Below are 17,607 nucleotides of genomic sequence, written 5' to 3'. Positions count from 1 at the left end.
GACTGGTTATTGGTGGTATGTTGCTTTTGCCTGACAGCTAAGGCCCCAGCTGTGACACCATTCAGTGCGGAAGAAAATAATCACTGCAGAATCCTGGCTGACTGGTTGTGGGAGGACAAGACCGGCACCCACTGTGATTCCTCACTCCCTCTTGATTTTGTTTTTTGCTTTGACATTTTAAAGATCCTTACATTTTCTCTAACTGGGCCAGATTTTAAAAACTCAGAGACCCCTCTATTACCCCTTCCTTAAAGCAGAAATGATGTATTCCATGGGTCATTTTCCTCATGCTAATGTATGCTTTCTCAGCTCCTCTATACTCCCATGACCTGGAAATCATTCCCCCTACACCATCATGGAGGATTTCCAAATCGCTTACATGCACCTTGAGGAGAGAGCAGAGAGCAGAGAGCAGGTTTGGAGGAGCTCAGAGCAGGGAAACACTTTAATCAAGTGACGGGACTACAGAGCCCCCCAAGGGTCACAACAGGATTTTTTTTATGTGTGTGTGTGCATTCCATGATGTAGAAATCCTGAACTTCCATGTTTCTGTATTCTCACAGCACTAGTGTCATGTATGGGGATCTACAGATAATATACTAGACCACAGTTACATGGTGATATGTGCTATCAGCTTCTGATATAGTATTCCAATTTATTTGTCTATCTATGAAAGATACCAAAAGGTTTTAAAATTTGTCTTTAAATAAGGGGTTCTGTGGGCATTCGTACCAGTTCATTTGACAGGTGATAGAGCTGCGCAGCTACAGTAGTCATAAGTAACGTATGTCACTTAAAACTGATGCTTTGAAACCAAGGATATCTCATTTGGCAGCTTTGGCTCCTCTATCTTCGCATCTCTTCCTCACCTCTTCCACTCACATCTCCCGTGGGCAGGACTAAGATGCGAGTAAAGGAAGAGAGGAGACATGTTAGCATGATAAAATGCGCCAAGTCACTCTTTCTGGATCTCTTTGTCATACTTTCTCATCCGTCTTGATGAAGAGGTGGTGAAACACTCTTTGCCAGTTGCTTCTTTCAGTCAGTCAGCTGTCTCAAGTCCATCTCCTCCTCTGTAGAATAGCAGTCTGTGGGATGTAGTGGTAAGCAAGGGCTTGGCTCTTTGCTTTTTCCCAGCAGAGACTGCTCAATCTCTGCTCTCCACCATTAAACTTTAATGGCAAACAATGGCCTCTAGATGCTGATGCTCAGTTTTGGAAACATCTTTCCGTCTGTCTTCCTTGGGAAAAACTTCAGGGCCTCTGGCTTTACACAAGTGACATCCGTTGATAAAAACAGCACCTTTGGCTTTCCCAAATGGTGCAATATTTGCATTGTCCTGCCTGCCGGAGGTTGCCACTTCAGTCGTTTAAGTATCCAGAGCACTCATGCACGGTCCACTATTTCTGTCCATAGGGCGAAATAGTAAGCTATTGGTGTGTGGTTAAGGGAGCACTACTGTGTCATGGCAGTTGTAAGTGTACATGTTTGCTAAGTCTGTGTAAACAGATAAAAAAACAATTGGACTATAGGCCAGGCTGAGTTTCAGGTGTAACTTCACACTAATAAATCCCAATTATACCCATGTTCCTCGTCTTATACTTTGGGAAGATGTTTGAGAGCTTCATAATCAAGTTGAATTTATATAACAGATAAGAGTTTGATATATTTTATGTTTTTATCTTGTGTTTCTGTTCATGTTTTCTGTCTTTGTGCAAGAAAACAGTCTATTCACTCCAACTAAAAGTTGATTTCCACCTCGGAGCACCTATCTCGTGGGCAAGGACGTTTGATGAATATTAGTGCATTCCTTCTGAATGGGATGAAATATAATGTGCATTCAAAAAGCACATGAAGCACAGTTCAGTATTTTAAAATTAAAACGTTTTCTTTCCTTCTTTGTTCATAAAAATGCAGGGTCACAATGTTAATTCAAGCATTACCTTTGATGAAAACATGTATTGGCAAACTCATCCTGACTGATATTACAAGTCAAAGACTTCAGCTGAGTTACAGGGCATGATTTCTCTTGACTGAAACTTTACATCATGAGAGAGCAAAAAGCTTCCTCCTCAAGACAGAAGAATCTCAATCCTGCCATAAAAAAAGCACATTAAACAGAAAACTCAACCAGGGGCACTTTCATAATGCAACAGAGCCTTAAAGGATAATGGGCTGGAGGAGGTTGTTAAATCCATGTACTGTCTGCAGGTGGTTAGGGAAAGGACTTGGTGTCTCAGTGTTTCAGGGTTCAAGTCATTAGCAGTGTGTCTGAGAGCTATAGACGTTTGTCAGAAATTTGTGTCAGACCTCATTCAAATTTTAATGACTTTTAAATTGTGGAATCATGTAGTTTAAAACCACAAAGGTACTTTCAAACAGCTGCAAGCGACTTTTGGCTCGATTGTTTCCAATGTAAACATGATGTCTAGGAAAGAGAGGGCTGCTGCCACTGTCCTACACACACACACACACACACTCACACACACGTAATATTAATAATGTTTCCATTATTGTTCATTTTAATTTTAATTGTGATAATAACCTTTATCTGTATTTTTTTAATCAAAGACAGAAAGTGCTTCCCAGAAAAACGTTTAAAAACTGAAATTAGAAGATATTTTGAGGAAGTCACTGAGGAACCAAGATTACTTGTTCTTTTAACTACAAGTGTTACTAAAATTTTGACTTTCGTAACATCATCAGCTTTGAAGTTTGATTATCTGGCAATAAATAAGTTTTATAATATTAGTTAGCTTATACTTGCTTTATCAAGCAAACTCACTGTCAAGCTACAACCACACTTGTTGGCTAGAGGATGAGATGAGAAGAGTAGAGATAGAAAATAGAAAACTGCAGCATGTAGCAAAAGGCACAGGTTGTTAGTAGAACTGTAGCTGTAGCTGCAGTTGCCCTGCTGCTACCCCTTCAAAATAGAGACTGTTGATGTTAGCAGGCAGAAGACACAGTGGTTACTGTTCGCTGTCCGAAAACAACTTTATATCCCCGTTTCTAGAAATCAGAACCAAACCTTGTATAATCATTTACACACCTTAATAACACACACTCACAAACATTTACAATCTATCACTTTGTTTTTTTTTATTATTAATTGATGTTATTTCCATGGTGCACTTTCCTGATCATATTATGTGTCATATATCTTTTGCTACTGCAACAACCTCAATACATTTATCCTTTGTGAAATCATCACATACTATCCCCTGTAAAACTGTCCACTCGAGATTTTATATTTTAGATTCATAGCCCAGCAGCTGTACCTATCACTGTGTGAATCACATGCCCACACAAGCACACAGAGGTGAAGGTTAGGAATAATGTTTGTATCAAAAGTGTTGAAAACCTGTTTCAGTAGCTTTCTACCTGTCTTGTGCTGCGATGAGGTAGGAAGCAGAACCACTCACTCTCAGTAGCAGAGCAGTGAATCATGCTCTAAGATAAAAGGAGAAAAAGGGCATCATGAGTCATCCGTCAGAGGCCAGGCAGTGACTTGCCATTTAGCTCCGTGTCTCTACACTGAGCATCTGACAATTAGCACCCTAACACTCCCCCACAGTCCCCCAAGAATAACGTATGAATCACTAGAAATGGTGTAGAGAATTGCTTTGTGATAACTGTCAGTATCTCGTGCCTGCCACACCTCCTCGACTGTCATGCTGTTGTCACAAAGAATTTGAAGACTCTCAGTCCAAACAATATAAATACACACTACAATGCATGAAACATAGAATACGTACTGTAGTTTTTTGCACAGTACAAAGAGGCTTTTGAGCTAAATGTAATCATCTGTGATTTTGAGTTATCTGGCATGATGATGATGTTCTTTTGCGTATAGATGTAGTCTTTGTAGAATTCCTTAAGCAGTGTCACATCTCTAGCAGAGCAGATGGCAAGGCCAGTTCCCTCAGTGATGTCACCATCTCAGTTAATCTCTACATCTTTTTACTTCATTAATGGTATTTGCTCCTCAGCTGGTTTCTCAGTGGCCGGTCAGCTGGCAGCTAAATCCACATATCCTCCTGTCTTCTTTGAATGATAATTCTAAAGCCCATTGATGTGCCTGGTCCGACTGTACAGAGTCAAAACCACGCCTTTGACTGTCTCCAAATTCCTGTCTGGATCTGTATTCATCACTACTTATCTCCTTACTCTTCCTGCCATCTTCTCATCCTGTCCTTTTCCCCCCTTAAACCCATGTCTTTTATTTGATCCTTCCTGTGACATTTTATATAAAAATGGTCAGCTTGTGACAGAGGTAATCAGTGCTAAGAGGCTTTTCTAAAGAGGCCTCATTTTAAAAACTTTCTCTCACGGGGAAAACATAATGACTCACCAGGTTACTGCAGATAATGTTTTTTGAAATACAGCAATTTAGACGAGTGCCTATCAACATTTTTACCCTCTGATACATACTTGCATAATTGTACCTAGTCAAAGCAAGCTCATGAAGAGGTTTAGATCTCATGTGTTGCTTTTTGAATTACACCTATTCATCCACAAAGCCAGTCACTTCCTTTAAAAAAACAAACAAAAAAAACCTACATTCTGTGTGCTATGACTAAAAGACTGAAGACTGTATAATCCTCTGTCGCTCGCAAGCACTTCTGCCCCCCCCTGCCAGTTTGAATATTGTCATCTCCCCAAGCCCCTAAAATCCTTATTGAATCGTCTGCCATCTCATTTGTCTTCTGTCTAATAATCCTGCCACTTGCTGGGTGGGTGGATGTGGGGCCAGAGCCCAATGATCCCCCCACCTCTACAAGGTAATCAGCACGGACAGGAGTGACTTAGTGTGAGTCAGTCTTTCTTCCCTGGTTAGGGTGATTCTGAAGATGATAGTTGCTAATGCCAGAGCAATAATGGTTTAAGCTGCCTTTTATCATATCATCATTATTGTTGTATGCCACATGAATACCTTACAGGGCTCCATGGTTATTTATTGATTTGCTAATAGCAATAATCAGGGTTTATAGTGTTACGAAAAACAGTTTTTTCCAAAATGTTTCCGGAAAAGTCACAGAAAATATTGTTTAATGCATATACAGTACAGGCCAAAAGTTTGGACACACCTTCTCATTCAATGCGTTTTCTTTATTTTCATGACTATTTACATTGTAGATTCTCACTGAAGGCATCAAAACTATGAATGAACACGTGGAGTTATGTACTTAACAAAAAAAGGTGAAATAACTGAAAACATGTTTTATATTCTAGTTTCTTCAAAATAGCCACCCTTTGCTCTGATTACTGCTTTGCACACTCTTGGCATTCTCTCGATGAGCTTCAAGAGGTAGTCACCTGAAATGGTTTCCACTTCACAGGTGTGCCTTATCAGGGTTAATTAGTGGAATTTCTTGCTTTATCAATGGGGTTGGGACCATCAGTTGTGTTGTGCAGAAGTCAGGTTAATACACAGCCGACAGCCCTATTGGACAACTGTTAAAATTCATATTATGGCAAGAACCAATCAGCTAACTAAAGAAAAACGAGTGGCCATCATTACTTTAAGAAATGAAGGTCAGTCAGTCCGGAAAATTGCAAAAACTTTAAATGTGTCCCCAAGTGGAGTCGCAAAAACCATCAAGCGCTACAACGAAACTGGCACACAATGAGGACCGACCCAGGAAAGGAAGACCAAGAGTCACCTCTGCTTCTGAGGATAAGTTCATCCGAGTCACCAGCCTCAGAAATCGCAAGTTAACAGCAGCTCAGATCAGAGACCAGATGAATGCCACACAGAGTTCTAGCAGCAGACCCATCTCTAGAACAACTGTTAAGAGGAGACTGCGCGAATCAGGCCTTCATGGTCAAATAGCTGCTAGGAAACCACTGCTAAGGAGAGGCAACAAGCAGAAGAGATTTGTTTGGGCCAAGAAACACAAGGAATGGACATTAGACCAGTGGAAATCTGTGCTTTGGTCTGATGAGTCCAAATTTGAGATCTTTGGTTCCAACCGCCGTGTCTTTGTGAGACGCAGAAAAGGTGAATGGATGGATTCCACATGCCTGGTTCCCACTGTGAAGCATGGAGGAGGAGGTGTGATGGTGTGGGGGTGTTTTGCTGGTGACACTGTTGGGGATTTATTCAAAATTGAAGGCACACTGAACCAGCATGGCTACCACAGCATCCTGCAGCGACATGCCATCCCATCCGGTTTGCGTTTAGTTGGACGATCATTTATTTTTCAACAGGACAATGACCCCAAACACACCTCCAGGCTGTGTAAGGGCTATTTGACCAAGAAGGAGAGTGATGGAGTGCTGCGGCAGATGACCTGGCCTCCACAGTCACCGGACCTGAACCCAATCGAGATGGTTTGGGGTGAGCTGGACCGCAGAGTGAAGGCAAAGGGGCCAACAAGTGCTAAACACATCTGGGAACTCCTTCAAGACTGTTGGAAAACCATTTCAGGTGACTACCTCTTGAAGCTCATGGAGAGAATGCCAAGAGTGTGCAAAGCAGTAATCAGAGCAAAGGGTGGCTATTTTGAAGAAACTAGAATATAAAACATGTTTTCAGTTATTTCACCTTTTTTTGTTAAGTACATAACTCCACATGTGTTCATTCATAGTTTTGATGCCTTCAGTGAGAATCTACAATGTAAATAGTCATGAAAATAAAGAAAATGCATTGAATGAGAAGGTGTGTCCAAACTTTTGGCCTGTACTGTACGTTTTAAACATGACCTATGTATTTTTTTGCCATCAGACAACATTAAAACAGGCACACATCACCCAGGTATGGTCATAGTCGGCTACAGTAGTACCTTGTCTTGCCTGGAGTGAGGTTCACTCCTAAGTTACAGACCACACATGGACATTGTATAGCATAGTTTTTAAAGTAAATACATTTTGCATTTCAACCAGAGGAGAGGCAGTCATTGATTTGTCATGTTAACAGTGTGGGTTTGGTGTAAACTGAAAGAGTTTGACAAGTAGAGTCTAACACCTTGTCTACACAGGAGGCGTAGTGATAGCAACATTTTCGCAGAGCAACAGCTTCACCTTCTTTCTCTACACAAGATGCATTCAAGCACAGCAATAAGAGTTGGTCAACCTTGTTTTGGCAGTGCTCAGAACCCAATAAAGAACCGTTCAATATTTTCTTATCTTTATCTTTATCTGAAGATAAGAAAATATTGAACAGTTCTAAAAAGAAGACAAAATAAACCTGATCAATCCAATAAAGAACCACTGTATGTGTGTGTATGTGCATGTGAAAAGCAAGAAAACAGGTTTGAAGCGCAAAAATGGTTGTGTTAATGTGCTAACGCAGCTAATCCAGAATACTGCTGCCTGCCTGGTATTGAACCTTCCCAATTAGTGATGCACTGATTGTAAGATTCTGAGCCAATACTGATGTTTAAACTAACTATTTGGCTTATAGCTGATACTGATACCAATATTTTTTTTTTGTTGCTATTTATTTTGTTTTTGTTGTTATTAATTCCCCCTTTTGTGCCAGTTGAACAAAGAAATCTGCCTTGTAACTTGTTACTGTTTTGAAGTCACTTTGCCCTTCAGAACACTGTCTTTGAATGAGCACAAATTCAACCATACAAATTTGTGAAAATTTAAACTTTAATATAACCTTCTTTCACACAAACAACATCTTCAAAAAAGGCTATTTCAAAAGCCTTTTTACTATACATATTTATTTCCTCTCTATTTTCTATTGCTGTGAAATCATAAAGTTCTCCTTTTAAACAACTGAATTTATTCTAGTTTTTTGTCAAACACTAAATTTTACAAAATTACATTTGAACATGCCATGATAACACTGTAATTTACCTTCATCCATTTCTTATTGTTACTGAATACACCTTGAACACATCATGCTGCTAGTTCCTGTCACTGGCTGCTAACAGCTAAGGTTAACCAGCTCTCCTGGAGATTTTAACATGGATTAGTTTTTTACAGTGTAGCATTTTTAGGGGGAATAAAATGGTGTGTTCCCTGACACGTTGATAGTATAAGTTTACTGCATCCTTTTTGTCTTGAAGGCATCCTGGGTAAGATCTCTATTTGTCCCTAACATGTTTACGCTTGTCTCTGAGATGCAGAAAAAAACAGAAAAGCATCAGCGACTGCAATTGGTGAATGTCATCTTAATTAATTTTTTGCCAAAAGGCAAAAGTTTTCCTACAGCACTCCTCTGTTTACCACACTTGGTCCCTGTTGTGGCTCACATCCAATTTAAAACTCTGGTGCTGACCCATAGGGCAAGGAAGAGAACTTATCCTCCCTATCTCTAGGCCATTATCAAACCGTATACCTTGGCCCGACCATTGCTCTCCTCGGCCTCTGGACATTAAGCCAGAGGACTCTCTCCTGGCTCATCTCAGTCAAGGCTTCTCTCCGTTCTGGCTCCAAAGTGGTGGAATGAGCTCCCCTCTTAAGCCAGTACAGTAGAGTCTGTCAGCGGTGGGCTCTGGTCGCCCAGGCACTGCCACTGACCTGAATCATTGCAGCGCCCACTTGTTTATTGACCAGGCTACTGCTATGTCCCGTCATTCCTTTGTGTCATCCAAGGTATATGGTATGCCAATGCTGAATGATTGATTTTCAATGCAGTGAACTGTTCCACTGTTATCAGAAAAAAAACTCTCCAAATAAACTTTGAATACATATTTTGTAATTGCTTAGAGTCACTGTTGTGGGCAGCTAAAGTTTATGAAATGTTAAGTTGATATGCTATTAATTATTATTAGAATTTTTTACATGCTCATGTCATGCAAAGTCACATTTGGTCATGAAAATCCATCGTCCAAAATGTGTGGGACTCTTAATAACAGTTAAGATTTTGAACTTTTTAAGCTTTGAACAGAGGATTAGTGAGTATGTGCAAAAAGGTGGACCACTTGAGCCTGTAGTGCACATGTCTACCAGCTACTGTGTAATGCAGCAGGACACAGGAAAAAGTTCAGGCTTCCACTTCTGGCAGTTCTGAAGGGCTCTTTAAATAACTATTTATAACAGCTTAGAGCGAGCTTACAGGCTGAGTGCAAAAGTTTTCTGACAAGAGAGAAGCAGGAGTGGCACCATAGAGGGCTGGAGGAGCGGATGTAGGCATGAATATCTGTACACAGGGCACTGCATTGTGGAGTAAAATAGATTCTCACTCCCCTGTCGAGTACTAAATTCAACCTTGTTTAAGAATGAGTCAGTATATGACTTCTATGAAGGTATTACCATTTAACACTGCCTTATGTAGTCTGCCAAGTGCCGTGTACAGTACTGTACATATTGGATGTGCCAGTAGACAACATGGCTAGAATAGTTTTAATTACTTGTTTGTTGTCCAACAACTGTTTTACAGTGCTTTGCAAAAGTGTTCATCTCCCTTGGTGTTTTTCCATTTTTTTGTGCATTACAACCTGTAATTGTAAAGGGTTTTCATTTAAATTTTGTGTAACAGACCTATAGAAAATTATCAAAATTGGTGAAGTGAAATGATTTTTTTAATTCTGAAAAATAAAAAACTGAAAACTGGTATGTGCATATGTATTTCCCCTCTTTGCTATTATTTATCAACTTAATTCACCAATTATGACTGACGGATGACTACTTTTTAAGGCACTGTATTGGGTAGCTGCCTGCCAGTCTATGTGTAGTCAATTGATTGGTTTGTGTTGCACCCAATATTGAATTTTGTAAGACAAATCTTATCTGTAACATTTTGAAATAGGCAAAACAACAACATGGAATTCAAACAGAAAACCTCCATGTTAAATTTTGTTTGTATTTTAGAAGAAATCAGTCCATTTTAAATTAAAATTGGTCAATTTTTAGTTGACTGTATCACATCGCACACATATAAGTACTGTTTACATAACTGAAAATCCTAAAACTGGCAGCTTGAAATGCACATGGCTTGTCTGAAATCAGAATTGTGCACATTTTCAGAGAGATGAAATGCAACAGGTGTAAATTAATGTGTATATGCACAAAAGTGCCAGAACATACTTTTTAACCACACAGTATACTGTAGAAACATATCCACTGAAAGCTCAGTCCTTGAGACAATCTGAAGAATCAACTGCTTTGTGACTGTTCATATTCTAACACTCTTTCCTCCTTTGTTTCTTGCTCCCCAGGATCACATTTTGCCACCTTCCCTTTCAGAGTAAATGGCTGTATGTGGGGACAGAGCGTGGAAACACACACATCGTCAACATCGAGTCCTTCATTTTGTCTGGATATGTCATCATGTGGAACAAGGCCATAGAACTGTAAGTTGTATATGCTTCAAATACTGGAGTTGACAGAAACAGTGCTTACACTGACTGATGACAGAGATGATATCTGGATGTAATCATGATGTGTGGTGTGAATGGCAGTGCGTCACGCATAGGTTTAAGTACTGTTTGCATTCAAACCAATACAGGCACCTGGAATTCAGTATCTATACCCAATGGTACCTTTTTCAGTGCTCCACTCTCTCTGTAATAACCAAAAAATGTAATTTTTGAACAAGCTGCATGGGTGATGCAGTCTTACCCTCTCCCTCTCTATATTCTCTGTGCTGGTCAACCAATGAATCTTTTCTAATCATACATAGAGCTAATCTGTTTCTGTCTGTTTGGGTGTGTGTGTCTGCTTGGCTCTCTGTTTAGACACAACTAATAACTAAGTGTAATAAGTAGGCCATGTAATTTTAAAGAAACAAAACACAATCACAAACAGCAGTGATAGTAGGCAATTCCTAAAATGAAATGGAGAAGAAAATAAACCTGATGCCAAAACTATTGCAGCAAAGTGGCGCTCCAGCAATAAGGTCTAAGCCCTGTCTTAATACACTGTAATATTTGCATGTTGCTGCAATAGTAAGAACTGCAGTCAGACCATCCATGTAACAACGCTGCATGTGCGTTGGTGCGTTAACTCGTGCGTTCACAGGTGTCTGTTTTAGAGACAATGGCGAAATAAATTAAGCTGTTTGACTGTGGGGTGGAAAGTTGTACTAACCCGTCAGCATCACAAACGGATCAGCAAATTGGTTCAATTGACAAAGACCTAGATGAACTTGAATTAACAGTTAAGATCACATAAAACATACAACCATGTAGATCATATTTACGGTTTCGGCAACCAAAAGCTGCAGCCTGGCAACCACTTTAAAAAACGTTAGTGTTGAGAGTGTATGTTTGGAGAAGTAAACATCAAAAGGATTTCATTGTTATAGTTGTAGCTTTGGATGACTATGTGGATGGGTATTTTGTGAAAATTGCCAAAATAACCTGTCTGCCTCCCTGTCTCCACTTCAAATAACCTACACACAGGGTAAAATATATGCTTTGTGTTCCAAATTATAAGGCTGTTGGTGGAGTGTTTTTGTGCTCCTAGTGTTAAGGTGGGCCCTCTCATATGTATTCATACGCTGTTGTTCAGCCACATTTAAGTAAACAAACTGACCTTGCAATTACTTGTTAGATTGAACCGTGCTTGCTGATGCTGAACATCTTCACGAGGTGCTGTTGCCAGGCTAAACTATGGTCATTTTCAAGACATATTTGATATTTTACATAACATATATATAAAAAAATAAAATAAAACAAACAAAACTTCACAGTGCATCAACTTTCCTAAAGCTTCAAGAAAACACGTTTTCAACAACTAGTAGAAGACTTTTTATAATTCATCATAAACCAGCTATGAAGAAAAAAAGCACAGTTGCAACGCATCAGCACTTTTTATTCGTTATAGTTGTAATGTTCTCAGTCAACCTGGTCTCACTCTGAAGTTGTTGAAATCTGACACTTGGGCAGTGACTTCCAGCATCAGACACTGACGAAAAAAGCCATCCTTTCACATCGGCATGATGCGTGTCCGGCAGTGTCAGGGGGAAACGCAGCAGGACAAGAACGACAGTTAAAGTGGTGAAAGTCCGAGTAGGTTGGGCGGGTGAATGGGTCCAACCATCACCGACTGTCACCGGAGCATTGGCAACAGAAGGTTGTGAATCCAAACCTTGTTCTTTTTTCCTAAATCCAACGACATGCTTTTGTTACCTTAACCCGACAAAGTGTGTGTTAGGGCAAAACATAACGACATGCGTTTGTTGTTGAAGGACGAAAAACTATCATTTTGCGGTATTATATCAACGTAGTACATTTATTTTGAAAGCAACTGTATGTAAACTGTACATTTCATGTGGAAACAGAAGTGTATTTTGAAAAAAGACAATACATGTAACAGGCAGAACTTGACACGGTCGGCGTGAGAATGTTTTGTCCCAGTTGGCATCCACTATGTCGTAAAATGCCTCACATTTGGGCATAATATTAGTTATCAGTCAACAGAAGCCTTTTTTAATTTGTTGACATGCACTTTTATTTGTTGCACGTGTTGACTGTTTGGCTGACATATGCTGCAGATTGACAACTTTAAGTGTCATGAAGTACACAAATGGCGCTCAGTTGCATTGTATGCCCGTTTGTGTCTCTTGGTTTCACCCACCTACGCGTTGTTCTTCTGGTGTTACCCTGACAAGTCCCCTGCTGCAGTGTCAGTCACAAGTCACTCTCATACCAAGCCATCTTGTTGCCTTGTGACAGCCCAAACTATAGTGAGCAGTCATAACACTGATGTGTATGTGTGGGAAGGCTGTCTGCCAATCATTGCAAAGTCTCAGAGGCTGAGACAGTGGATGGATTTTAACAGGATATCTGGTTTGTTGATTTCTCACCACAGAGTCAACAGAGACAACTTTCCTTTTTGTGTTGCACATCACATATGAGAACTTTCTTCAGTCTAAAAGTGTGTGAAGGAAAATTGTTTTGATGTGCAGCGTTCCCTCAGTTATGAAATTCCTAGGAGAGTTATCAAATTAGAAAAGCTGTTTTCCAGGCGTGGAAATGGTTTGAAATTAACAGAATGTTTTGGAAATGTTTTAAATACATTGTTTTGGCTGTTGTTAAAAAATATATTCACAAAAACCCCAAAGCATGTCTAATGTAAAGTGAAATATGTTCCTTGTATTGCTCCTTTAAAATCTAGTGCTGCATTGCATGACCATTCAAACCTCACCAGTATTACATGATGCAGAGACCAGACTGGCATCGCATCCATCACTCCCTTTTTGGAGACAGAAAAACACTGTCACACAATGAGAGAAACAGGAAAATGCTGTTCCACACATAACATACAGGAATATTCACTGTCAGTGTGGTAAATCGCTAAATGATGCCAGTGACTGTTAGTGCTGATGGATAGCAAACGTAAGCTTGAGTGGGAGGCTGCTGTGGCACAGTCATACAGTATTGCAGACTGTCGTCTCCAATTAGACCTCAGCCTACAGATCAGTTATTAACAGGTTGCTTATTTACAGACAACACTTAGGCAAACATTACCTAGTGATTCAATCAAATATGTGTCGATGTCAGGCAAATATGTGTTAAATAATGTATGGATGTATTGCCATATAGACCTACCTATTTTAAACTATGTAAATTGAGTCATGGAAATGGGGTAAAATATTATGGAAAGATATGGAAACGTTTTGAACATTCATTGAAAACATGTAGGAACCCTTGATTTGTTATTATTACTTACTACTGCGCTTACTGACTGCACATAATTTATAATATAGTGAAACAGTTTCCCACAGTGGCACCTTCCTTAAAAAAAAGACTACTATAACACATGTAAATAATAAAATGTTTTACTTAACTGGAAATGAGACAAGGCACCATATCATACAGCAAAGGCTACGCATTTAATGAGTGAAGTTGTTGTTTAAATTCTCATCTAATAACTAAATTGATTACAAGATGAGCTTCTCAACAGTCTGTCTATTTCAAGTGACAATTTCATCACATTGTAAGTTAGTTTCCTGGTAATTTACAGATTAAGGTCTGTGCCCAGAATCACTTCCTGTTTACTTTACAGAGCACTATAGGTTAACTTAATGTATTCTGAGTGGGGAATCTTAACTCTATATGATGGTCTCAGAAACTTTCAGTTCCCATTATGAAATACAAAAGTAGTGTCTATGACATGTACATTATTTTGTGCTAACAACTGGCTAACATTGACCCCAAGTTTATTTCATTTAAAATCCCAGTCACATAGTTTCACACAGGCAGAAAAATTACTCCAGTAGGCTTTTTCTTTTTTGTCCTCCACTAACCAGTATCCACAGGGGGAAACTTGGGGTACTCATGTTGCTGCACATCCTTTTCCTGTCTTCCTTCTTATAGCTGGAGTTCAAGTCCCTACAACAGTAACAGCTACAGTAGTTCAATGTTATTAGAGCTACAAAGACACCCAGAATACCCATAGTATTATTGCGACAAGTCAGTAAACTGCATTCTCAGCAGAAAAGGTTTAATTTAGATCTTTGCTCAGGCTGTTCCCAGCTAGATCCGAAAAAGTCCACTGGTTGGTAAGAGAGGATGGAAAGGGCAACAAAACTGTTAGTAAAAAAAAGAGCATGCACTGGTCTTGTTAATTGTTTGTCCATACTTGTTTTTTTTAATAAAAACAAATGTCTTTAATAATAGCATAGAAAAGCTGGCAGGTAATCAATGCGATCTGCCATCTTAGTACGTCTGCTTACTTCCGTTGTACATTGTACAATGCCCTGTGTTGATGACACATTGTCTATTACGATGGTCTTGCTCAAATCTGGTGGAAACATGGGCTGGTTTGCTAGATAGCTACAAGGTTCCAAGAATCCTGAATAGGACTGATTAAGAATGAGACATAATTTGGCAGAAAAGACGTATGAGTGAACTTTGAGTCATTTTAAGGTACTTTGTCTCCATGTTTCTTTTCCTAAACCTAACCAAGGTAATGTTACTTTCCTATACCTATCCTACATAACAGACCGCCAAATCCAAAAATCGACCCGACTTGACCAGCTAGCAATGCCACGTGCCCCAGATGACAATTAAAGTATTTGTAGGGTTATGTTCACATAACTGTACATAAGTATACAGAGATGACCAGCAGACATGCATTGAGAAATTAAATACCTTTGCACAATCACATATCTGATAAAGATGGCATGCACACAGTAGCAAATGTAAGACTAAGGGTAGTAACTCTGACTAAAGGGGGTAGAGCACAGAACCATCTCAACAATAGGCTTCTCTCACTCTATATTATTTTCTGCTTGAGCATACACTATAATATATTCACTATTTTCTATCAGTCAGCACTATGTACCTTTTTTGAAGTAGAGTTCATGGGAAGTTGAGCTAAAAGAGGATGGATCTTCTCTCATCAACACGGAGAGCAACTGGGGAGCTTCATAGTTTGGCAGGGGAGGTTTTTCACTAAACATGAATAGGGATGAGAGGGGACTTTCTGTTTTTCCTGCAGTGGGACGTTGGGCGAGCAAGACGTTGGGCGAGAACTCATCTACTCTTTCCACTGTGTACAAACATGAGAGTGTGAGTCACACTATTTTGTCTGTGTTTACACTTGTGTGTGCATTTGTGTTCACACAGTGTTTGTGTGACAGCCATTCACAGATGCATTCATTTAATACAATCCAAAGTATGCTCTCTTGAAAAGAATCTGTTATAGCAACAATTCAACTGGGACCACTGTGCCCAAACAGGAGGGCCGGGCTCTCATTGAAATTCAAATGGGTTTGTAATGTATTTAATGCACAATTTCATCTTCAGGATATTCATTCCAAAATGAGATGTAAAAAATGAGATGCAAGGAGAACAACACAGCCCGGTACACACTCTGCTTCAGTTGATAGATCCCGTGATGAGCAGAATTTTGTTTACGCCTGGCATCATGTCAGCCATAATCAACACTGGCATGGTTGCCTATTTCTGTTATTAAGATTGTAAAATAAGCAATGAGCTTTCAGCATCTTCTTGGTCTCACAATTTATTCTTTGTGGAATGGACAGGCAGTCTTAAAATGCAAGGATATGCTCCAGAAATATGTGGCAACAGAATTATATGGCAATAGTGACCCTGCCCCCCAAATATGCGGCCTACCAGTTGTTTGCAAATACTTTTGGAAACAGCCCCATATTCACCAGCCTACACCATTTACATTGTAGGGCCTGACTGATGTGGGAGGCAGGATGAAAATCATCTGCTGTGACAAGACTTAAGGATCACTAAGGACTCTGTCTCTGAGTCGAAGTCACCATGGAGACGAATTCATGAAAAACCGCAGTTACCTGTCTTAATGTCATGTCCTCAGTCTGGAGAAAAGTCTCATTGAATACCCTGAAGAGAAGTTTCTAAACCCTTTTTATCAGTGTGGTAGTTTGTTAGTCAAATGTAAAATGGTTTTCAAATAAGACTAACTAAAGACTTAGCAGTACTCCACACTGACAGCAAGTGTATTCTGAATTATTATTGTCTTATTTTCTTTATTTATGTTTTCGGTTTGTCCATCCATCCCATTCTTGTGAACACACAGTCTCAAAAACACCTTGAGGGAATCTCCTGAAACTTGGCACAAACGTCCACTTGGACTCAAGGATGAATGATTAGAATTTGGTGGTCAAAGGTCAAGGTCACTGTGACCTCACAGAGTGTATTTTTGGCCAGAAACTCTAAACTTTATATTTTAATTATGATGAAATTTCACACAGTTTCCTAATAGGGATAAAATGATAAAGTGATGACATTTATAACCAAAAGGCCAAAAGTCAACTTCACTGTGACATCATAATATCCTGCAAAAACACTTTACTGGCCATTACTCAACACCATAACTCAGAACAAAAGGGGAGGCATTTAGTCACATACTAAAATTAAATGATTGCATTAGAGTCAATGGAGCACAGTTGGGTAGTTGTCGGATCCTCGTCTGAGCTAGCCTGATGCTATGATTTGATCTTGATGCCATGCTGACTGTGTAGATCATTAGAGGTCCTGGGTTGAAGAAACGTGTGAAGCGTCCAAGTTTTAGAATATGTAGTTTCTTTTTATTTGAAGCATTGTCTGCTGTGATAGCTATATGAGTCTGGACAGACATGGATGACTACAACTTGACTGGTTGGCAGAGGCTTACAACTGCAAGGCAACAATTCTAGCTGTCTTTTTGTACATTGATACTTGTGCCTCTAAGTGTTGTGGGGACATTCAACGTCCATGGGGAGTCAGGCATAATAACCGTGTTAGTGCTCAGTCTGACTTCAGAAAATCTTTAAGGAATTAGTCTGTTTCCATAGCAAATGTAAGAGAGAAGAGTGGTATGAATAATGCTCCTCTATACCACACAATGCAGCAATGTTTTTTACTAACCACTTTCTTACTTGGTGGATACTAGACGTAGTTTATTTGTGAAATGGACTATATGAAACATCTGTCGTAGTTAAGACAGTGTTCTGATTTATTAGGAAATTAGCCTGTACTTTTAGTTTCTCTGTGGAACACAAAACACCGTACAATGCTGAAAGGCACAGTCTTATTTTATTTATTATTTTTTTTCTGTCTCTTCAGGAATGTCTTGAAATGTCTTGTAAACCCAGTGAGCGGTTAATGCTCCAAATATATTCTGTGACATATGGTAGAGGAGGTAGTGAAAATCTCCCTTAATACAGTTAATGATTTATTCTGTTACGGATTAAGTCTGGGAAAGGACAGAAAAAAAAGGAGGTAA

The 17,607-nt window shown here is 39.5% G+C and overlaps 1 protein-coding gene across 13 annotated transcripts in view; it reads left to right on the top strand.

The window, feature by feature from the left end:
- stxbp5l (syntaxin binding protein 5L) overlaps nt 1–17,607 on the top strand; it is a 186,541-nt gene that overhangs the window by 91,443 nt on the left and 77,491 nt on the right. For all 13 annotated transcript variants that reach the window (XM_033617890.2, XM_078174389.1, XM_033617889.2 and 10 more), the window contains exon 5: nt 10,119–10,253. In XM_033617890.2, coding sequence (XP_033473781.1) covers nt 10,119–10,253 — 135 coding nt within the window. The remainder of the gene's footprint in view (nt 1–10,118; nt 10,254–17,607) is intronic.

This window comes from Epinephelus lanceolatus, chromosome 14 (assembly GCF_041903045.1).
Source record: "Epinephelus lanceolatus isolate andai-2023 chromosome 14, ASM4190304v1, whole genome shotgun sequence".
Classification (NCBI taxonomy): domain Eukaryota; kingdom Metazoa; phylum Chordata; class Actinopteri; order Perciformes; family Serranidae; genus Epinephelus; species Epinephelus lanceolatus.
Note: the sequence above shows the minus strand (reverse complement) of the source record. Positions and strands in the feature narration are given on the sequence as shown.